General features: G+C 39.9%; 1 protein-coding gene across 4 annotated transcripts in view; it reads right to left on the reverse strand.

The window, feature by feature from the left end:
• Positions 1-25,256, reverse strand: part of nin (ninein (GSK3B interacting protein)) — a 180,478-nt gene that overhangs the window by 147,644 nt on the left and 7,578 nt on the right. For all 4 annotated transcript variants that reach the window (XM_048538225.2, XM_059649150.1, XM_059649149.1 and 1 more), the window contains one exon: positions 3,800-4,006. In XM_048538225.2, the coding sequence (XP_048394182.2) occupies positions 3,800-3,982 (183 nt within the window). In that variant the 5' untranslated portion in view covers positions 3,983-4,006. The remainder of the gene's footprint in view (positions 1-3,799; positions 4,007-25,256) is intronic.

A 25,256-nucleotide genomic window follows, 5' to 3' on the forward strand; every position in this document is an offset into this window, starting at 1 on the left:
CAAGTTAAAATGTATTCAAGTTCCTCTGAGAAATCTGTTATGGTGCACAAGTAAGATAGCTGTAAACTGTTCAACAGAAGTGAATCAAATCATTCTAAACATTTACTACAAGAACATGTTCTGCCTTGACTATTCTGCTTTGATTCTCCAAGAATTTGTACGAGCAAGCTTTTGGCTGCTTTGATAAAACCAGTGTGACATCGAGATCATGAAAGACCAGATGACTGAAATCTTGATTTCTGGTCGTTCTAAGTTTGCCACCTCAAGCAGGTAGGTATCAAAAGGTGAGTGAGCACTCATCTAAATAAACCGCAACGGGTCTCTATCTTTATGACAACTGAGACAATAAAAGGACAAGTATGGCAGGAAAGAAAAAGCATCAATGAATTTTACAATACTTGTATTTATTTAACGGCAAAGACAAATGTTAACAGCAGGATGAAGTTTTTAGTCCAAATTAAGGTTAGAGAAAATTTCCCGACTCTGTAGTTTTGTTGCCGTCTGTTGCTATGATTTTCCTATTCGGTTTAAGTGGCATAAGAATACTTGCAGTACTTGAAAATCTCTACACTTGTAAATCTGTCAAACCATAAACTAAGCTAGGAAAAAACTTTACAATAAATTACTTTTAAATGGTTGGGTGGTCTGGCAGCAGGTATGGAGAACATGTGGGTATGGAACAAAATGGCAATATAGACTTTCAAAGAGAAGAGCTCTGCTTCAGATTCTGCATTTTAATTTCATAAACTTTTTGCACAATAAAATACTATAGAGCAATCAAATGTGAGAATCACATTTACAATGATTTATATAATTTTAATTTTTGATACATTTTAATAAGCTGTAAAGCACTTTCTGTTAACCAGATCTTGAACCTGTTGATGACATTTTCAACCAGTCAGGTAGCTACTGGTTCTGAGACTCTATCTCCCAATGGTTCAATCAATCAATGGGTCTTGCTATTTCTCAATTAAGCCACCAGGCACAGGGCCTTACATCTGATGGCAGCAGTCCTCTCACTTTGTACTAAGACAAAATTTCTTGCATTTTTCCTGTATATTTTGAACAGCAATAAATTCAATGCAATAGCCACTGAGAGGTACACATTTCTTTCTGCATAATAAATTACTTACAAGTTACTGAATGCAAGAAGGTACAATAAATTTCAATGGTTGAGCACCAGGTACAGAATGCTACAGATTCTGTAGCAGTCAAGTCCTTATAAAGAAAGATTTTATTTGTAAAAGGTCCTCAGAAATTAGTTTAGAATTAGAATTTAGAAATTCAAGGATCTCAATGGATAGTGTAACAGATCGTTGTTCCTTTTAATTGTTTCTGATAAAATCAAACTTTTATTAAAAACATGTACAATCCTATTCTGATCAAGGCCTCGCTCTACTACTTGCTATTACTACTACATTATCATGAAATATAACCAGTTCAATTTTTAAGTTAAAATGCAGCATATATGCAGTATACAACATTATCCAATGTCCTGTCCAAATTCAATTGACACTACCGACTAACTGACCTCAAGCAACCTTAGCATTCTGGCAAATGGATGAATCAATCATCTTCTCTGCACTGAACTACAGGATCGGAGAAACAATGAGCTAATGTATATACTTGCCACTTCATTTATATTGATAAAATCAATGTCACTGCTATGCCAACTTCTCGAGTACAAAAATAAAATGCTGAGGGTGCTGAAAATTGAAACGAAAATCAGAAAATACTGGAAATTCTCAGCAAGTCAGGCAGCATCTGTGCAGAAACTATGAGAGTCAACAGTTCAGGTAAATGTCCTTTTAGCAAAGCTGGTAAAAGTTAAGAGATGTAACAGGTTTAATGTAATAACATAGGCAGGGCACTGTACAGGTGAAAGAACAACACGGTTGATCAATAACAATTTGGAAGGCAGGAGAGTTTAAATGGTAATGGGGACAATGGTGCATGGGAAAAGGATGTAGTAATGGGGTAAGTAAAGAAACGAATAAAAAAGGTCATAGAAGGGATGTAAGTAAGAAAAGCGGAATCATCAACAACTGTCAAAACATTTGGGGCCTAAGATTATGATTTGAAATGTTTAACTCAATGTTGAGTTTGAAGTTTGTACATTCCTAACTGAAAGCTGAAGTGCTTTTAGGGTTTATTGGAATTGTAAAGTAAGTAAAGTGCCCACAGTCCCAGAGGATCATACTGCTGCTCCGTCATTGGAGACGGATAGCTGGTGGTGGTGGTTCAAGCTGAAGGTCAACATGCCTCAGCTGAGGGCAAGGTTGAGGATATAGGACCTTTATGGTAACCTCAGTTGGTGCAGGAATCGAACCTGGACTGTTGGTGTCACTTTATATTGCAAACCAGTCATCCACCCAAGAGGTTAAAGAGAGAGAGGTCAGAGTGGGAGTGAAGTGGGCAATTATTCAGACAGAGGCTTAAGGTCACGTGTGCTCATTTAATGGAAGTATTCTGTAAAGCAGTTGTTCAACTTGTGTTTGGTCTGTCCAATGTAGGATGATCTTCATTATGAGCAGTGATTATGGTATAACACGTTGGAAGGAACATTTGAATAGTGAGAAGGAGAAAGACAGCTGTTGCATCTCCTATGCCTGCATGGAAAGTGAGGGAAGTTGGGAATAATAAAGGATAGACCAAGGTCCATATAGGGAATGGTCCCTTTGGAATGCTGAAAGGCGAGAGGACAGGAAGATGTTCTTGGTGGTGGAAATGGAAAGGATGGCATGTTGAATGCGAAGGCGGGTGGGGGGGAAAGTGAGAACAAGGAAAACTTTAGTGTGATTCTGAGATAAATGGGAAGAGGTGAGAGCAGAAAAGCGAGAAATGCAATACAATTGAGGCTCTGTACACTATGATAGATAGGAGTCCTCAGTTAAAGTAAAAGGGAAATTGCTGAAACAGTGGCATATAGGTAGTATTGTAAGATCAAATGCAATGGTAATTCAGAATTGGGAGAATTAATTGGTGTTTGTATAGGGAGCAGGGAGGAGTGAAAGTAGTCAAAGTGGTTGTGGAAGCCAATGTGTTTATAGTTAATTATATTTATCTTCAGCCAATCTGCAAAAATTGACGAAGAAATATTGAGACAGGAAATGGAAAATTCTGAGATATATCATGTAAAATGAGGGAACAGTAGAAGTTGAAAGTAAAATTAGTGAACGTTTTGCATTCAGGAGTAATGGCACCGGTGTGATCAAAGAATTAGATGAGAAGGGGAGCCAAGCAGTTCTAGAACAGAGAACATAGCACATTGCCTTGGAAAAGCAAAATAGCTAGGACAATAGGTATCTCTACTGCAACAACTTTTATTGGGAAGAACTGACCAGAGTGAAAGTCAAAAACAAAACATACCTGCAGCACCTTGCCCTCAAGCAGTGCTGCCATTTCCAAGAAGCAGTTTTCCCTTTCCTGTCTGGCCAGGATTACATTTGGTGGTCAGTTTGAAGGTGAGGTACTCAACCCTATTTTGTTTGAAAGGTTAGACTGCATCCTGGAAGTAGATTGCCTGTCCAGGCTCCATCCTGTCTCCATCAAAACTGGATAACGGGACATCTTGGGGCCAACTATGAAGTTTTAAAAATTTTATCATTTCATTTAATGTCAACCTTATTCTTGTTGTTGTTAAAATTTCTGCCATCATTTCACCTTTTAGTACTTCTGAAGTATCAGTCAAGAAATCGTAAGAATGTAAATTATGGCCTTATATAAATGGATTATGGTCACAATTTTATCAGCACAATTAAGTCCTTAAACTGTTATCTAAAATCAAAGATAACCTTACCCTGCCTGAGAGGTTTCCCTGAAGAACAGACTGCAGCAATACGGGAGCCACCTCTTGTAACTGTAGCATATGACAAAGATCAGTCAACTCTTCTCGGCCCAGTGACCCAGTGCCTATGGTGTCAAAGCTGTCAAACACCTCTTTCAACCGTGCCTCATACTTATCTTGCTCTGCTTCATCCATCCCATAGCACAGCACGAAAGCAACCTGTTGAAGAATGAAACAAAAACTTCAACAAATGTTCTGCATGTTTTTCCTGTCCCTCCTCAAAATAAGCATTCAGTATTCCTGTACATGGATTTACAAAAGCTTTTGATAAATCACTGCATTGGAGACTTGAGATTAAATTCATAATAAGCAGGGGAAAAGTAGTGGAATGAATAGTGATAATAGGAACTGCAGATTCTGGAGAATCCAAGATAAAAAGGTGTGGAGCTGGATGAACACAGCAGCATCTTAGGAGCAGGAAAGCCGACATTTTGGGCCTCCACCCTTCATCAGAAAAATCAAAAAAACCTTTCTGTGAAAGTTCTAGGCCTGAAACGTCAGCTTTCCTGCTCCTAAGATGCTGCTTCACCTGCTGTGTTCATCCAGCTCCACACCTTGTTATCTAGAATGAATAGTGAGCTGTCTATAAAACATACAATAGGGACTGAAAGACGATAAAATGTGGGCGATGGCATTTCACAAGGTCGAACTGCTGTGTAAAGGATTTGGGACTCTGAAACAACCTTGTCATCATGCTATCATGATGCTACTCCTCACTAGTCATAAATAGCATAGTGCAGGTGGAGTTAACAAAGTCAAGAAAAACTCATGGGGAGTGAGGCAGATGCTTGCTGTCTCACCATGTGAATGCTCGAAACGTGCAGAAAAGCAGGAGGATTAGATTGAGTAATCTTAGGAGGTTGACTCCCAGGAACAGACTTTCAAACTGTAACAGTAAAATTGCAGTCCAGTATATCTCTGAAGACCATGTATTACAGTACTTATTCTCAATACGTACTTAACAGTGATATATAGAAGAACAAGCCTGAAGACAGTTCTTGACCATGCCTTATTTTCGACCACTGCCTTGAACCTAAACTCATTGATGTGAGCATAAAACCACACAACAAAAGAGGAACCACTACCGTTCACCATTATATAAACGATTTGAATTTCAGAAACAGAAATACAGTTTCAAAATTTGCAGCAACGCCAAACAGAGTGGAGTTAATAGGGAAGAGAATGGCTACTAAATACAGCAAAATATTAATATACTTTTGGCATGGGCAAGTAATTGACATTAACTTCAATACATACGAGCGGTCAGTGATCAATTTTGATAGGTGAGAATAATGAGGTCAAATACCATTAAGAAAATAAATGCTTAATTAAGGAAGTGGATCCTTGGGTTACAGAAACTCAATCATTTGAAGAAGTGACCCAGTTTAATAAGGTCCTTAGAAAATCACACAAAACACTGGGTTCATTTCTAAAAGGATAGAGCTGATTAGTGAAACTTCAGTTGTAATGCACTTGTGAACAGTTCTGGTTGCCGCTTCATTAAAAGGATATAGCACTGGAGTAAGTGCAAAACATGAACATTCATGAGGGTGACACCCAAGCTGATTGGACAGGCTGTGTCACCTTGCTCTAAAACAGAGAGAACTGACGATTAGCCTGATAAAACGATGACTGTACAGCTGCAGTGAAGATCTTCCTACCTTATGGAAACCAGGCTAGAGGCCATAAACACAAGATAAACATTGCTAAATCCAATTGAAGAAAAACGTCTTTAGCCAGACGGAGTTTGAAATGTGGAACATACTACCACCTTGAGTAGTTAAGACAAGTAAAATAGATAAAATTAAGGGAAATTTTGATGAAAATTTGAGAATGGAAGGAAGGAACTGAATGATATATTGATGGAGTTAGATGAACTAAGCTGGGAGAAGGCTTATTTGGAGCATAAGTATGAACATGGACCTGTTGAATTAAATGGCTTGTTTCTGTGTTCTAAATACTGTGCAGTCACATCAATTGCATTCTACATTAGCAAAGTTGAAGAACTGCAGTATTCTACATCTTTCAAAAGACAAATGAAGACACTGGTGAGATAAATGCTGGCCCAGCCAGTGATGCACATGTTTTATGAGTGAATTAAAAAAAAAAGAGCAGAGGCTCAGAGGTTTCTGATCCATGGTGTCAAATGACTAGTTGGTGAAGGTTCTCCAAAGTGAAAGTTGTGGAGTATCTTCAAACACTAAAAGGATGTGCTGCATCCTTTCAATTGCTAAAATTCCTTGCTTATAAATCAGAAAAATAGATGACTGGAGATAGCTGCATTTGCCAGGGAACGCCATGCTTATTGGTTGGGATTGCAGTCAACGTTCTCAAGATGAATCTCAGGGAGATTGAAAGTAATGGTAAGGTCTACGGGGGGAGCTCAGGCCGGAAATGTCCATTTGCAAAACCTTGCACTTGCACTTTATGGGAACAATGGTAGAATCTGGCCTGTATCTAAAGGGTCCTGGAAAAAAAGCTCTGTACCATGTCAAGGGTTCTCAAAGTCACTTGGGAAAGTTTAATGGTATGAAGTGGGAAATGGGTAAGTATGGAGTACAGATTCACACTTTACAGCTCATTGTTGTGCAACTGTTATCAATGAGGATGCTCACACATTGTGAGGATACAATGAAGTACTACAGAGATAGTTAGGGTCTAAGTCACGTAAGGAGCTCTCTCAGGTTGTGGACAACAGGGAGTGGACTCCCTGATGTGAGTCATATGCCTTTTTTGCAAGGACTATTTTAGTCCAAATATCTAGGAATGCAAGGTAGGATAAGTGTTCACTGTATCACAGCTGCTTTAATGCTAACATTGGGCCAGGGCAAGGCTTCCTCGTATACTTTAGCTTTTTCACAGGTGAGGAATCAGAGTCAAAATCAAAATGAAAAGTCAAAATTTAAATGGATACAAAAATGAAACAGCAAAACATGTCAATCCTTGAAGAATGTGGTATAGAGCAAATGGAGGGCTTATAACCAACCATGCAAAAAAAGAGCAAGAACAGAATAAGTCTCAACACAGCTCAGTCTTCCTGGATGTAGGGGTGGGTAAAAGATTTTCTCTAGCTTTTTAGCCTTGATGGCCCATTGCCCTATCTTTCGGTCTTTGATATTCCTCCTAGCCATTGCAAGATCCTTATTCTCATCTTCCTCCTGATGTTTCCTCTCACTCCTGTATTTCTTCTCTTCCAATATGATCCTCCATAGGTGACTGAGATTAAGGAGGGTGCAGCACACCTCTATGTCTACATGGCCCTCCCAGTCAGGTCCAGACATTGAAACTTCAGATGCAGGAGACCAATTGTCTGTTCTCCACAGCCTTGGTAAAAGTGCAGGCAACATTGTATCTCGCATTGGTTGCAGTCTGGAATTTATAAGATGTGTTATCAGCCAGCTGTCAAGGGGTTATTCCTCAGTGTCCGACAACCATCGCTGTATGGGTCAAGGGCATCTGGAAGAGGCTGACACCTATGGGGAGTCCTGGATATTTGAGTCATGGTAGGACCTTGGACATATATGGAACAGATCTGCAGTATTTCATGAACACAGCAGGCCAAGCAGCATCAGATTCTCCAGCATCTGCAGTTCCTACTATCTCTGCAGTAGTTCATGTTGTCAGAAATGATTTATGCACAACGGGAGTGAAAACCTCTTCTGTTGATGAAGACAACTGACTCATGATTGATTCCTGAACCTGGAGAAAAGCAGCTGGGAACCCTACTGTCCTTGCTGCCTGACTCCCCTGACATTGAGGGAAATGCAATGGTTCTTGTGAGGACAGGATCGGCGACATCTGGATTCAGTTACGTGTTGAGAACTGTGAAAGGCCATAGAGGTCTCGAGGAGCTCTTTAAAATGATCCACTGATGAAGAAATTAAAAGACAGCTCTAACCTTAAGGGCAACTCGGATGAAATTACTAACCAGATCTGTGAGTACCAGTCCTTCTCCAGCAGCTGGTATTGATATGACATGATGTCTCAGGACATTCTTAGTCGTCTTCAGCACTAGCTCTCACTTATTTGCAGATTGCTCCTCCTAAGCCTGAGATCCTGTTCTGTGAATGAGTTCCTGTCTTCTGTAGTGACTCATGTCTTGCTGCTCTTTCAAATGGAGGCTGCATGGGAGCCATTGGCTGCTGTTGCTGTTAATACAAATGAAGTTGTTTCTGATGTCTTCTGTGGTGGTTCCTGTGCAGTAGGAGGACCACAGGAAGAACTGCTGAAATTGACCTCTATTCTGTTCATCAAATTACAGCAGATGCATGAGATTAGTAATGCCATGTGAAGGTCCTGCACAAACTGGTTGGCAGCCAACACATCGAGATCCATATGTGGAAGTCACTACTATGTACAGACATTAGTGGTCCATGCAGTGAAAAAATTAAATCAGGAGGAACAAGTTCCAGTCCAAAAGTCTGTTTGCCTTAGAAACTAGGGGCGATAAGGTATTGAGTGAATGTATCTTACTCCATTATTTCTTGCTAGCCTCAGAGATCATAAAATGCCAATTAGAGCACAATGTCCACTCAATCACTCCTTCATGAGATGTCAGATTGAGGGCGTCTGTACTTGGTACAACATACCTCCATGGCTACCATGTACAGAGGTGGACTTGAGCCCCAGACCCTCTTGCTCAGGGCAGGGCACTGCCACTACATCACAAGACCCCCCTGGTGCGCGGAATATGAAATTCTGTTTAATTATGAATTAAAGGCAAATACACTCTGTAATCACTGGACTCGTGATTACTAAAGTTAGGGGTTTCATATTCCGGCCTTGAACTTTATTCACTTTCAAAAACAAAGTGCTGCCTTGTTGATCCCAAAGTTTACTGGATGGTTGACTATACAATCATCATAGAGAAGTTTAGACTTTGCATTTACTGCAATGATTTTCAGGTTTCACTTGCGACCCATGAAATACACTCATTCCTCATATCTCACATTGTGTTGTGATTCCTGCGCTCCCAGTGACCCTTCACCCAACTTAGATTGAGCTATGTGGCCACTAATTTCCCTCTTGTAGCCTCAGAGCTGCTGACAATCAAGTGCCAATGTCCTGCAGACCCTGCACCCTCAATGGAGGCCAGAGTTACCATGGCTTACTCTGACTCCCACTTTGAGACCATGGTGTCCTCTCCCAAATCCTACCAGATCCTAACTTACTATCTTCCATTGCCCCTATAACTGTGGCCATTTGCTTAGCCACTCAATGCAATCCTAGATTTGAGCTGCATGTCACCTTCCTAATGCTACAGACTGGTCATAAATCCCAAACCAGATTACGTATAATCCATCCACCCTCAATGACCACGGCCTATTCCCATGCACTCCATTTGCATGATGGTCCTGACTGAACAACTAGCATGTCCTAGATTTATTTCGCTTAACTACCAGGTCCAGGTCTGTGCCAATCCTTGGATCATAATAGTGTGAAACCCTGGACTTGCACTGAACCAAAGCTCCTAACTGGCCAACTGTGACAAAACCCCAGATTAGAAATCGTCCATATCTGGAGTACAGACCAGGGTCTAACCTCAAACCATTTATCAAGCCTTCCTTTTCCCTTTCACGTCTACAGATACCCCTCCTGCACATGAAGTGCGTTTGCAGCAAACTACATACACAAGCATCACCTTCTATGTTGTGTAGCAACATGTACCCAACTTTGACATTGGCCCTTTAGCATTTCCTACAGCTGCATACTGCCTGCATTTTCTTCTGTGCTAAAATGCAACCTCAGAAGGTAAGCTGGAGCATTGCCATTGTTCAGTTGCACAGAGTAATGGTCCAGTGACTCATCATGTCTGAGTCAATATGGAGGAACCTACTGCAATTGTTCGCCATTCTAGCAAAAGTGAGGGGATGGAGCATTAAGAGATATCATTAGAGCAAGTGAAAGCTGTGTACCCACCTTGACTGGAGGCAGAGGAGCAAGGTTACTGAGTATATGCTTGGTTAATGCGTAGTATCTCAATTGGGCAGAAGTTAATTGGAAAAGAGAACTTAATTCCAGCAAGCAGGATAATTAATCAGATGCAAATACATCAATCATGCCATGACTGAAGTTTTTATCCAATTTATTGAAATTTACTGCAAATTAAATATTACAATATGAAATGTATATAACACTACAGTTACTAAACTTGCAAATTCTTAATAATGACATTCTTTCTGTGACAGTGTGTGGCTGCTGCATGAAAGGCGCTGCCTTTCTGAAAACATTTCTACTTTGAATCTCAGCATGACACTTGCTCAGCTGCAGGTAGCTGTGTCATTAATCACAACACAAAAAGCTTGTTGGCATCAGCTGGATGCAAATACACTCCCACTTGCTGTGATGACTGGAGAACACACTTAACAGTAATGACTGCATTTTTAATGTCAGCAAGGTTTGTTGAGATATCCAAATAAAAGCAGCTGAAACATAATGTGGAACTGGAGACAACACAAAAGAGCCTGAACACTGATGATTACTTCAGAAGGCGATGTAAGCTTCTTTACTTTCAACATACAAGGATGACAAGCTTCCCTGCATAATATCACCTCTGTTACTGGTTCCTGGGTACAGATGTGTGAAATCTAATCAGCCCATTAAATACAGCATGACCAGATGCTTACAAATATGTACTGTAAACAGCAGTAAAAGGATCTTTTAGGAAAGCATTTGCTGCATATTTAAATAGGTTAAGAAATCAAACTGTCAAAAATGGCAAAGTCATTGTCTCATGTTTGACTCTTGATTGTGCTCTGGAGCACCCAAGCTCAGTTTCCTCAAATTACTACAACATTTCATGGATCCACCCCTCCAACCATGATTGCCTCAAGGCAACAATTCCTAATTTGTAAGTACCATACCTTTTTTTTCTATATTAAGAAAATGAATGTGTAAATTAGAAAATGAAAACTTGACTATGCTCCCCTAATGTCTCTATGAATTTATTGTGGGATAGTGGAGGTGAGGAGCTGAAAACATCCAGATTTGATTCTCAAGTTATGCATCCTCAACCCCCTGCTGGGGTGGCAGTTCTCGCTCATACTTTGAGACAAAGATGCCCATGTCCATCATCTGAGGTGTCTGGTAGGGTGGGCAAGTTGGTAACTTCTAAGGTGCCTGCAGGCTCTGTTGCTAATAGAACAGAATATTACAGATCATTCAGTTTTGGATGGGATTCTGCCTCTGGATTTGCTGTCCTTGCATTTTCTCCCTGCCTGTGAAATATGTTTGCTTTCAAATGAGACTGCATTGTGTTTATTTTGCTGTGCAAGATGCCCCAATCCTGAGTGAGGTCTCCAACACCTCATGTTAATGTTAGAACTTCTAAATGAAGCCTTCAGGAAAGTGCTGCTACAGCTTCCTTTGTAATGATAACAATGCATCCCAGATTCTGGGTCTGAGGAATACGTGAACAATACAACTTAATTGTGACTATCTCAATATGGTGTAGATGCTTGACATGCCAGCTTGATGCGCAGCTCCATGATAGATACTTTGTCCTACTGTATGATCTTCAAAGGTTTCCAAAGGCAATTCCAGTGAAAGTGGTTTGGCAAGGCATAGGTACACAGCCTAATTTTCACAAGCGTAGAGCAGAGTGGGAATGATTATTACTCTACAGACTTTCAGATTTGCAGGCATTTCCAGACTGCTGATCAAAGTATGCTTAAGGCTGCTCTTGCTTTGGTAATCTTTGCATGTGACTCACTACCAATATAGACAGCTCAAATGTGCTACCAAGGTAAGTGAACTCATCACTTGTTGACTAGACTTGGTCATGGACTAAAACCTTGGACTTGTGTTGCAGCTATCCTGGAGCAGGATGGTATATGACTTCAGTTTTCTTTTTGATAATTGTAAGGCTGGAGTTTTTGCAAGCTTTGGAAAACAAATCAATAATACATTGCATGCCTATCTCTGAACTACAGCTGATGCAAAGTCATTGGGCAAATAAAAAAGTCATTAAGTATGTCATTGGAGGCCCTGGTTTTTGCTTGGATTCATCTCAGATTGAGTAGATATGCATTAAGCAATACCTATTTTCAGTATTAGGATTATGATTATGGAAAGCATTAAAAATTATAGTAGAGAAAAACATGCTGAGGACAGCACACAGTTGCTTGCACACCATCCTGTTTAATCTCAGACCTGACTGGGAATGAATCTGAAGACTCAACATCATTCAGGGTATGCATGACCATAATGCCAATGAACTGTTGAATGACTAAGATAAATTTTGCAGGGTAGCCAAACTTCTCCATTGTTGCCCAAAGACCCGCATGCCTGGCTGTGTCAAAGGCCTTGGTTAAATCAACAAATGTGGTGTAAGGTGTCCTGTTTATGGAAAATCATCTAGAACTGTCTGACTGTAAATACCAAATTAGGTGTCACCTTACCCACTTCTGAAACTGTAGGATTTTCTGGCAGATTCTGGTCGAGACATTATAGAGTTAGAATTAGAACTAAATTTATCATCACATGTACTCAAGTACAGGGATACAGGAGTGCAGTGAAAAGAGTACAAAGTCACCATTGCCAGTGCCATCTTAGGTACAAAGTAGAAAGATAAAGAAATAAATTAAAATTTAAACATTACTCTGAGTAAAAAGTAGAAAAAAATAAAGAATTATAGTCCTTCTTCAGCCTTGGGCCTGCAGATGCACCATGCTGAGCTTCTGCACAAAGGCTCACACTCCTGACGAGATCTTGATCTCCTCCACAATGTCATCTCACCGCCGACGACTAGAGTCCAGACCAGCTCACCAGACACCTTGTCACCGACTGCCATGTGGACACATAGGCCATCTCACCACTGGTCGCCCGAATGCTGATCTGGCTAGTCTAGAAATATTTTGGCAAAGATTGTGCTGCTGATCAAGTGTGAGATCCTCCATGACTGTCACAAGATTGGTGAGTTCCTTTCTTCATGTACTGGTGAGGCATGGAGACATTGTTGAATTCTTGCAGGATGATTGCTTTCCCCCCACATTGATGGGAAAAGCTTCTTGACCAGGTATTGACATGCAGCTTTGTAGACTTTAACTGTGATTACATCAGCTCCTGGAGCTTTGACAGTAGATAGGAGTTTAATTGTATTAACTGTTTCTAAAGGCCTTATGAAGGATTAGCAAGACAGCAGTTAATGGCAACCTGAGGAAGCTTGTTGACTTCTTATTCATTGATGGATCAAACCCGATTGAAGATGTGATTAGAATGTTCTGCCCACCTTTCTAGAATTTGAGCTTTATCTGTGAGCAGTGCTCACCTTTCAGCACTGAAGTGCTGAATTAGCATACCAGGGTCCATTGACAGAATTCATAACATCTTAGAATTTGTTCAAGTCTTTCTGGTTGGATATGACTGAAATTAATTTGCTTCCTCTTTAGACAAGTTCTCTTTCTCTTACATCTTCAACTTTGCATTAGGCGGTCCTATGGATGTTTCAGTAGTCAGCTTGAATAGTGATGACTTGCATCAAGTTAAGCTTCTCCTCCTGTAATCACTAGTTTACCTCAGTGGTTTCAAAGAAACCAAACTTGATGCTTACGAAATTAATCCAGAATCTAATAGATAGTAGCCATGCTACAATTGGGTTACCACTCAGGCAAGGAGAGAACTATATGAGGTTGCTACCCCTGGTCGCTTTCCACAGGCTTTCTTTTGGAAATGTGAATGTGGGACGATAATGGTTTCAAACATTTTGGAACTTAATCCCAAAATGTAGGGTCCCAAGAGAGATGAGATAGATTGTAGTAGCAGGATTTTCAAATGGGAACGGGTCCAGAATCAAAGCTCAGCTTAAATCAATTGTGATCAGAAAAAACATCATTTTGTTCAGTGGTCTTTCTTTCTCTCCATTGTTGAATTCCTCTTGTCCAAAGGTTAATATTCATGGCTTACCCCCTGGGGCTAGGCGAGACAAAATACCCAGTTGGTATGAGAACTGGAACCAACCAATACTGTATACTGCACCACACTATTACCGATTGAAGTAAACTAACCTTCCAGTCATGCGGTAGTAAACAAAGTTGAAATGTCGCAATGGTAATGACAATGGTTTGCTTCCAAATTGTAGAAATTCCAATTATATTTGGATATAAACAGGGTATGTCTAAATATGCTGGAACATGGGGCAAAATCAGTATGACTTCCTTTCTGCAGATTGTTCATTCTCAACAAACAATTTTTAAAACACACTGTTTGAGAGGCTATATAGCATTTAAGTGTCCTTATACTGTAAGTTAATAGATAACCTAAAGTTTCTATTGCCGAAAGACAAATTTAAGACTTCCCTCTGTGAACTTAATCAATTAAGATGACATTTAATTGAATATGATGTTATATTGGATAAAGTACAAATTTTAGAACTATATAACAAGTTCAGACAAAGCAGACCTACCTCCTACTAGGAACCTGCAAGTCTCCCCAGTATGTACGAATTATTCATAGAGATTAATATGAAATGGAGCATGTCATCTTCTATTAGATTTTCATGAGAAGTGTACTAATGATAATGACTCTAATGCAGAATCCAGGCGACTGTGGCATGCGATAACCCAGTGACAAATTATACATGAAAATCTCTGAAAGCAGCACATTCCAGAATAGCAAGACAGACGATGATTTTTACTTATTATTTATGAGTCTATTCATTCCTTTAATAAAGGTATTATCTCTTAGTAGAAGTTTACTAGGAAATGTGATGCAAGATTCAAATGTATTTACTCAGAATTTCCATTTTATAACCCAGAAGTTTTGGAATTAAACAATCTTGATTTTACGAATTATCAGCAAAGAAGGATCTCAAATATCTGTTAGCTGTAAAAATAAAATTCTCTTTCATCTAGATTAAGAACTTCCTCTGAAGATTCTATATTCCTTCAATGTACATCAATCAATTTCTTAAATTATGCCATAATTTTTGCTGCAAAACTCAATGTAGGAGTCTATTTCATGTTATGGTTATAATCTATACCAAAGGTACTGTCCCAATACCAGTTATGAATTTGCCTTCTACAAATTTGAACTTGTGTCCTCTTACCACACTCTCAATTCCGTCTGAAGTGATTTTTTGAATGTATCTTTTCCGTGAATCTTAGATACCCCTATTTCTCAAATACTTCTACTATCAGTCATATAGCTGTTATCTTTAGCAGAACAGCTACTACACTGCCTGTGAAATTTTATAACATCGACATATATTTGTTTAATGCTATAATATCTTACTTGAGACTATCAGTTACATGGAGTTTATGGCCAGCAATGACTAGTAATTCACAGGAGACTGTTAGTACTGAATTTACAATGGGAAGAAAGCTGAATAGCAGAGCCACATGGCTTAATCAGCAATAACAAATCATTAATAAATGCAGGGACAGAGAGCAAGAGCAGGGGAGTGGGATTAGCTGAAGATATGTCTGCTGAAACCGTGATGTCCATACATAGAAAATAAGACTTGTAGTAGGCCGTTCAGCCCTTTGGATCTGATTCAATATGATCATAGCTGATTATCTGAGTCAGTGCCATATGCCTGCTTTCCCCATATCCTTTCATCTCTTTAGTCCTCAGAACTATATGAAACTACTTCTTGAAAACTATCAATGTTTTGCCTCAACTGCTTTGTGGAAGAAAATTCCACAGGCTTACCACTCCCTGGGTGAAGAAATGTCTCCATATCTCAGTCCTAAATTGTCTATCTAAATTACTGTACCCTTAGTCTTTGACCCTTGTTTCTGGATTCCCCGACCATCAGGAACATACATCCTGAATTTACCCTGTGTAATTCTCTTCATTTCTATGAGGTCTCCCCTCAATCCTCTGAAATCCAGTGAATTTAGCCCTAACTGATCCAGTCTCTCTTGCCATCTGAGGAATCAGTTTGATAAACATTTGTTGCATCCCTGCCATAGCCACAGCATTCTTCCTTAGTTAAGGAGACCAAAACTGCACACAATACTCCAAGTCAACATTCCCTCTCAGCTGCATGGCTGTACAGACGTGAAGCTGCTTCAATGTACCACACAGTAATTGTCATCGGCGCTGATCATTGACTTCCAGTTCCAAATGTCACCTTGGAGGCCTGCACAACCGAGAAGAACTTTAGAAGAATGCTGGTACAGATGTGGTCTCACTAAGGCACGGCATAAGTACGGCAAGAGATCCCTGCTCTTGTACTCAAATCTCTTGCTATAAAGGTCAACATACCATTTACTTTCTTCACCATCTGCTGCCTCGTATGCTTACTTTCAGTGACTGGGGGTACAAGGACACTAAGGTTCACTGTAATGCCCCTTTCCCAGTCTAACACCATTCAGACAATATTCCACCTTCCTGTTTTTGCGAGCAAAGTGGATAACCTCACGTTAATCTGCATTACACTTCATCTTCCGTGCATCTGCGCACTCACTCAACTTGCACAGATCGTACTGAAGCATCTTTGCATCCTTCCCACAGCTAGCCCTGCTACCTAGCTTTGTGTCATCTGCAAACTTGCAGACAGTACATTTAGATACCTCAACTAAATCATTAACATATATTTGCCAGTAACTCTTTGGTTACTGTCTGCCACTTGGAAAAGTTTATTCTTACTCTTTGTTTCTTGTCTGCCAACCAGTTCTGTACGTATGTCAGTGGTTTATCTCCAATCCCTGCACTTTAATTTTACACGTTAATCTCTTATGTAGGACCCTATCAAAAGCCTTCTGAAAGTCCAAGTAAACCACATCCATGGGCTCCCCTTATCAACTGTACTAGTTACATCCTTAAAACATTCCAGTAGGTTGTCAAGCATTATTTACCATTAGCAAGTCCAAGCTGACTCTGTCCATAGTTCCTGTTTTCTCTCTACATTCTTTATTAAATACTGATGCTACATTAACTACCCTCCAGTCTATAGAAACTATTCCAGTGTCTATACAGTCTTGAACTACCAAAGAATTCATGATTTCTAGGATCACTTCTTAAAGAACTCTGGGATGCAGATTATCATGCCCTGGGTATTTATCTGCCTTTAATCCTATTAAATTCCCCACTAAAATGACCGATTTATTTCAATTCCCTTCTCTCACTATACCCTGTGTTCCCCTACATTTATGGGACATTTTCTGTGTTCTCCTTTGTGTAAACAGAGTCAACATGTGCATTTAATTGTTCTGCCACCTCTTCATTCCCCATTAGAACTTCCTGTTTCTCTTTGTAAGGGATCTACGTTTGTCTTCACTAAATGTTTTGTCTTCACGTACTGATAGAAGCATTTGCAATCGGTTCATATGTTTCCCTCAAGCTTACACTCATACTCTAATTTCCACCTCTTAATCAATCCCTTTGTGCTCTGTTGAAATATAAACTGCTCCAATCCTCAGATCTGCTATTTCTGGATCAATTTGTATGCTCCTTCCTTGGCTTTAATACTATCCCTTGTAATCCATAGTTGGGCCACCTTTCCTGTTTTTGTGAGCAAAGTCTTACTTTTGTGTCAGACAAGAATGATCAACTGATGTAGCTCCCCTGTATATTTTTAAAATGTTTGCTATTGTCTATCTACCGCCATCCCTTCAAGTAATGTTCTCCAATTTACAAAACCGAGCTCGTTGCTTATGCAGTTATGTTTTTCTTTATTTAGACAGAACACAGAACATAATACACAGAACTGAACAGCACAGGAACAGGCCCTTCGGCCCATGATGTTGTGCTGAAAATGATGCCAAATTAAACTATTTCTGCCTGCCTTTAGTCCATATCCCTCCATTCCTTGCACATTCATGTGCTTACCTGAAAGTCCCTTTCCTATCTGCCTCCACGACTACTCCTGGCGGCATGTTCCACACTAGTGCCATTCTCTGTGCAAAACATTTGCCCCTCACATCTCCTTTGAAACTTCCCCTTCTCAACTTAAATACATATCCCCTTGTATTAGACATTTCAACTCTGGAGAAAACATTTCTTTACCATTTGATCTCCCAAAGTGCAGCATTTCACAATTACCCAGATTAAGCTCAAATGAGAATATGCCATTCTCCATTATCTCCACCCATATGTGCGACTGATCTATATCCTGCTGTATCCTTTGACAGCCTTCCATGTTATTCATAACTGCCCTGACCTTTGTAGCATCTGCAAACTTTCTAACGTACCCATTTACATTTTCATTAGTCACTTATATATATCAAAACAGCCAAAGTCCCATTACAGATCCCTGCGGAACACCACTAGTCAGAGACCTCCAGCCAGAAAAATACCCTTCCAGCACTACCCTCTGTCTAATATGGGCAAACCAATTCTGAATCCACATGGCCAAATCATCTTGGATCCCATGCATCTTAATTTTCTGGATCAGCCTACCATGAGGAACCTTGTCAAAAGCCTTACTAAAATCCATGTAAGCAACATCCACTGCTCTATCCTCATCAACCACTTTTTTCAGCTTGAAAAATTCGATCAAGTTAGTAAGACATGACATGCACTGCACAAAGCCATGCTGATTGCCTCTAACTGGGCTGAGCTTTTCCAAGTATGTGTAAATTCTACTCCTGGAGATTCTTTCCAATAGGTTCCCAACCACCAATTGAGACTCACTGGTCTATAGTTTTCTGAATTAACCCTATTTCCCTTCTTGAGTACAGAAACAACATTAGCTACTTACCAGTCCTTTGGGACCTCTCCAATGGCTAGCTGGGATACAAAGACGTAGGTCAAGGCCCAAGCAATCTCCTCTCTTGCGTCTCTCATAACCTGGGGTAGATGCCATTGGGCCCTGAGGACTTATCCACTTTATGCTCTTCAACAGATCCAACCACTTCTTTCTTGATCTCAACATGCCTTAGTATATTACATGCTCCACACAAATCTCACATCCTCCATATCCTTCTCCTGGGTGAATACTGACATAAAGTACTCATTAAGGATCTCACGCACATTCTCTGCCTCCAAACACAAGTTCCCTCCCTTATTCTTGAGTGGACTTACTTCCTCCCTAGTTAGTTGCTTGTTTTTAAGGTATGTATAGAATGTTTTGGGGTTCTCTTTAACCCTACTTGCTAAGGTCATTTCATGGCCCCCTCTAGCTCTCCCAATTCATTGCTTGGGTTCATTCTGGCTTTTTTATGTTCTGCACAAGCCCTGTTCGATGTTAGCAACCTAAACCTTACATATGTTTCTTTTTACCCTTTTATTAAATAAACAATCTGAGGACCCTAGTCTTACAACCAACTACATCTCATTCTATCATATTATGATCACTCTTTCCCAAAGAGTCTTGTGCAGCTAGACTGTCAATTATTTCTTCAATTATTCCTGCAGTAACAACAAAACTACTTCATTAAATTTACATAGTTTTAAAAACCTAACAAACACAAAAATGTAAAACACATTTTTATTAAAAAAATTGCCATTATAATGCACATGTGCAAACTTGGAAAAAATCAAGATGAGGACCCATGATTGAAACTTATCACTGACTACTAACACCAATGGTAGACTCTGTTAATTGAGTAGCTCTTTCCAATAACTATTACCAACAAAATAAAGTGAATGGCATCCTCTGTGTTTTATCATCCTGTATCTATGAATGGGTCTAAATCAGTGAAATAGGATCACACATTAAAAGCAATTTGTCTACAAAATGTTTCTTTCTTATGATTCACGAGATTTTAATTACAGTAAGCAACAGTTTGTGTGTATTAAATTGCATGGTTTTATTTCTATGATTGTTTTATTTTATGAATGCAAGTCTTACTAATTCAAAAATCAGCAAGGCACTTCTGCATTTCAGAAACGAAAACAAGTTGTCACATACCATTCCCACAGAGTTAGTTTAATAATATTTCAAGTTAAATGACCACAACCATTTCAAAACATTCACTGCATCTTGTATCATTAATTGCTATGCATTTGTTGCAGACCACAATTTGTTTGAGACAAAGTAACACTTCAAAATTAGGATAACACCTCAAAATGCAGCATTTACAGCTGAACATGCATTGACCAGCACTATTTAACAGAATGTCAATTACTTACAAACGAACCATCAGTTGCTTTCTACTCGTTGTTGTTATGACTAGAAATGTTTGAAATTGCCAGGGTCTATTCTGAGTGCTGTGGCAAATAATGTGGGATTTGGTCCTGATGTTAAGCATGCTGTGCAAACTAGTTGCTCCCCATGTGGGTGTGGTAGCTTGTATCCCGTTTGGATAAGAATCTAACAGGGAGGATGAGCCATGATGCAAGTTGAGAAATGCTGGTGAGAAAGGAAAGAGGAGGGATAGATGAGTCTCAGCAAGGAGACATATCCACTGGAGTATTCAGGGAGCAGTCCTCCTTTCTGAATGTCAGCAACATGTCAAATATGTCAGATGTCTCTGATTCAAATGAGGTCAGCAATATAATCTTCCATTTCCTGCAGCCAAGAATAAGGTGAGGATGACACTGCAAGTGGTGTGAAGGAGACCATGGGCGTGAATGGTTATTTAGGCCCCTGTCCTGATAATGACCTCGTGATATTTGCAACATCTACGAGTTTGTGGTAGGGAGGTGTGGGGAACCTGTATATTCTAAGAGATCTGAATATGTTTCATTGTCTTTTGCTAGAGAGAAACAGGCAGACAAAGAATGAAGTTTTATAAGGGTTGCAGGCTCCATGTGTGGCAGGGTACCACTCACAATGCAGATGTTGTTTAGCTGGTGTTGCATACCAACTCTGATATGTCCTTCAACTGAAAAGGATTCCATTCTTGACATCCTACTGATTGACATTCATAGTACTCTGTGATAGCACATGTCCAGTATTATCCGAGTCTGATCCTACTTGCCATTAGTACATTCAGCAGTTTGTGAGGCTAGTGGTACAAGTGATAGGATATAGTAATTTTGGGTGCACCAGCTTGTGTAAGATCAATGTACCTAGGTCTTTGGGGATAGACTTTTGGCATTGATCACTGCAGTTATATATTCCCCAGAGTTTGTCTGCAGGGCTTCCTATTCTTATGTAGATCAAGGGCCTCTCTGCTCCTGCCCACAACATCCACCATGTGGTCTAGAGCAGAAGCAGTGAACCTTGGATCAAGCTCTTCACCCTATTATGTCAGAATTCAAAGTCCTTCTTGCACTCACTCAATTCTGTAAGCAATTGTAGCATCTGCTCCAATACAGTAGAGTGCAGCTCCCCTGTAAGAGGGGAGAGACCAGCTTTCAGTAGATAACTTAAAGTTGGGCTGGTACTGTCCCTTGCTCAGAGGTGAAGTCACTTAGCAGCATGTTTAACTTTATTTGTGTAGTTATTTTGCAAATTAGTTGCATCAGAAGTAAAGAGCATCAGTTTTACATTGCTACATCTGCATGTATTTTCGGGCCCTTTCAACTTCATGGTCAAATTTTTTCAACAGTTCCAATTTATTCAGAGTATTCCATGAATAAAGCAACACTTTTTAAACTCTCTTGTTATAACATTCAAAAATTGCTGTAACATTAACATCAATATTGATACGGTGTCATCTTTTAAAATTAATCAAAAATCAGTATTTTGAGGATTAACTTTTTTTTAACTAAAACGAAACTGTACGGATGTGAACTTTGAGTTGATGCAGACCCCAGGTTACTTTTACAGAATAAGGACCTCATTATAAAACCACCTCATAAGAAAGAAGCAAAAATTGTACTTTTATAATTAAACAAAGAACCTCAAATGCTGGAAATCTGAAACAAAGATTGTAGGCCCTGGAGAAATTTAGCAGGTCTGACAGCATTTATTGACAAAATAACAGCGTTAATGTTTTGAAACGTTCTGATGAAGGATCACTGTAGTTGAAACGTTAACTCAGCTATTCTTTTTACAGATGTTGCCAGACCTGCTGAGCTTCTCCAGCACTTACTTTTTAAAAATTTCTAAGGTATTTTTCACAAGCTCGGGACTACAGCGGCCAATAAGGTAGTTCATCAAGACCTTCTTAAGAGTAATCAGGGATGATCCCCAAAAGCTGGCTTTGCCAATGACATTCACATCCCACAAAAGAATAAAAAAGGAATATCTCAAAGACTTTAAAGCCAATCAAGTACTTTTGGAGCTTAGGTACTGTTTGCACACAAACTCCCATAACATGTATCATCCATTTTTGCGATCTTTTTGAAGTGATAAATATTTTTAAGAAAATTGGAGATAACACACCAACTCTTCTTCAAAACAGTGCCACAAAATCTTTCATCTGCATTCTGTGAACGTATTGGGTCTTGGTTTCATACCTTTTGTGAAAGACAGAAACAGTAGCTTACTCCTAGTGCTATATAAGAGCGTCAGCCAAGAATTTTGTTTTCAAACCTCTGGAGTGAGTCTTGAACCAACAGCATGTTTTTTTATTTGTGGGATGTGGGTGTCACTGGCATGGCCAGTGTTTCTTGCCCATCCCTAATTGCCCTGGTGCTGAGCTGCCTTTTTGAACTGCTAAATCCTCCTGCTGTGGGTTGACCGACAATGCCACTAGGGAGGGAATTCCAGGATTTTGATGCAACAAAAGTGAAGAAATGGTGATATATTTCTAAGTCAGTATGGTGATGGCTTGGAGAGAAACTTAAAGGTGGTGGTATTCTCAGTTAATTTAGTGACAAGTCCACTGAGCCAGAGTTAGTTATGACCACTTATATCTGGTGGCAAAGATGACTTCAAGTTATGTAAATCTTATTTTCACTGTGCATACACTGGTTTATTTATTTACAGTGAGTACATGCAAATTGGATTTTGACCACTTTGAATACTACATTATAAAGCTGGAAAGAATTTTTAGTGAATCACAATCTTGAAATCTATTAAGCCATTGCTATTAAGCAATGACTAACTGAGGCTGTTTTAGAGGTCTGTTATTCTTGGGCAATCACAGCTTTAAAATATGTGATTATCTTGACATCCATTATGATGCCAGACAAAGAAACTTTGATTTATTGTGCTCGTTCATTTCACCTGCAGTTCCACTATCAAAATGAATTTGGCCCCCAATCCAGAAAGATTACCACTGGATGGGTTTAAATAAATGATGGTGGCAGCTTACTTTAATTTGTTACAAAAAAAAAATCTATGGCTCTGCATAATTTTGATTTAAAATACCATGTACATCTGAGGCTAGCATCTAGCATCAATATACATTTATTATTCCATCTCTGCATGAAAGTTGAATTTTATCATTGATATTTTCACCTACTAAACAGCAGGTAGTAACTACACCAGAGAGGTTGTTAGCAATCTTTTGTTGTAGATGATGACATTTTGTTTTTGACTGAAATGACTAGGAAACTAGGTCTACTTAAAGACATTTTTCCTGTGAACAATATGATATTTTATTTACAATTAAATGGAAGAGGCATTTTGTCTTTCAGGTCAGAGTATTTTAGTTCCTGGGTTCCCTTTAACCAATGTTACAGAACAACACTAACAGGAGGAACTACCCTATATAGGTCTTTATTTAGAACAGACTGGATTGTCCAACAACTCTCTAGAATTGTAATTTCACGGGGCAACAATTCAAAGCTGTTATGTCTGCTGGATATTTCAAACAGCAGACTACCTTACATGATTTTATGACAAAAGACTACAGGGTAAATTGGCCAGGTGGCAATATTTGTACAACAGAGGCGAAAGTGATCAATTTCATGAGAGCAGACCCTGCACCCTAAGGCAGCTGAAAAAGGTTTAATGCATGAATGGCCTTGGACAACTTGCTGATGTCTGACAATCGTTAAGGAGATACCTTATGAATGCCTCTTGGACATCTGAGAAATTTGGCTACTCTGACTGCAGCAAGCTGCAGACCTCTTCCCCTCCCATTATCTTAGAGTCACTACTAGGAAGGCAAGCAGCCCAAAGTTTATTATCTTAAATAGCAATGTTACCAGGCACCTGTAGCTCATCTAGGTTATTGAAATGAGGTTCAAGTCCAATCTTGGGTCAGTTTTAGTTTGGTCTCTACCAGGGTGAAAATAATGCTATCTGTGTGGGTCAGATTATAGTGATTGAGCCAACTCCAGTCTCCACAGGTCAATGATTCACCAGCATAAGCAAGCTGGAGCAACAAACACTAGGAAATATTTTATGAAGCCATTCTCTCAATGTAATAAAAGCCAAAAGAACTGCAGATGCTGCAAATCAGGAACAAAAACAGAAGTTGCTAGAAAAGCTCAACAGGTCTGGTGACATCTGTGAAGGAAAAATTAGAGTTAACGTTTCAGGTCTGGTGACCCTTCCACAGAACTGATGATAGCTGAGAAAACGTTGGTTTAAAAGCAGAAAATATGAAGGGGAATGGGGTAGGGAGTAAATGATTGGATACAGCCCAAAGAGATACAAAAGCAGTTGGATAGAAAAAGGAGTTGATAATGATCCAGCTAGGAGGGTGCATAGTTGTTAACAGGGGCTGTTAATGACTAACAATAGGTGGTGTGTGATGGCAGGCAATGTGATAATAACACCTGATGTGTGTTGGGTAGAGGGCTAGGACATAGAGTTTGGGCCCTAAAATTATTGAACTCCGTAATGAGTCCAGAGAGCTGCAGGGTGCCCAAGCGGAAGATGAGGTGTTGTTCTTCCGGCTTGTGATGAGCTTTGCTGGAATACTGCAGTAAGCCTAAAACAGAGATGTTAGCCAGGGAATAGGGTGGTGTGTTAAAGTGGCGGGCAACTGGAAGCTCAGTCATTTTTGTGGGCAGAATGTAGATGTTCTACAAAGTCTACATTTTGTTTCCCCAAAGTAGAGGAGACCAGATTGTGAGCAGTAAACCAAATTGTGTGAAGTGCAGCTTCAACTGGAAGGTATGTTTGGGTCCTTGGATATTGAGGATAGAGGAAGTAAATGGGCAGGTATTACACCTTCTCCAGGGGGCAGGAGGTTGCAGGAAACCGAGCCGTGGGGCTGGGGGGAGGTGATGGGAGTGACGAAAGAGAGGACCACGGTGTCCCAGAGGGTATGGGCCCTGCGGAAGACAGGCAAGGGAATATGAGTCGAGTAGTAGCATCTCACTGGAGGTGGCAGAAATGGCAGCTGATGATCTTCTGTATGTGGATGCTGGTGGGATGGTAGGTGAGGACATGGGGAACCCTATCGCTGTTGCAGGAGGGAAGAGACAAAGTGAGGGCGGAAGTTTGGGAGATGGGTTGGACCCAGTTGAGAGCCCTGTCAAAACAGCGCTGCAGGGTGTGTGGACATATAATCCAGGCAGCTGTGGGAGTCAGTGGATATCAGTGGACAGGTTATCTCCAGAAATGGAATCAGAGATATCATGGAAGGTAAGCGAGGAGTCAGAGATAGATCAGGTGAAAGTGAGGAAAATTGGAAATTGCAACAAAATCGATGAACCTTTCCAATTCCAGACAAGAGAAGCAAGCAGCACTGACGAGAGAGAATTTTGGGTGGGGGCCAGAATAGGACCGGAA

Source organism: Stegostoma tigrinum, chromosome 10 (genome assembly GCF_030684315.1).
Source record: "Stegostoma tigrinum isolate sSteTig4 chromosome 10, sSteTig4.hap1, whole genome shotgun sequence".
Taxonomy (NCBI): Eukaryota; Metazoa; Chordata; class Chondrichthyes; order Orectolobiformes; family Stegostomatidae; genus Stegostoma; species Stegostoma tigrinum.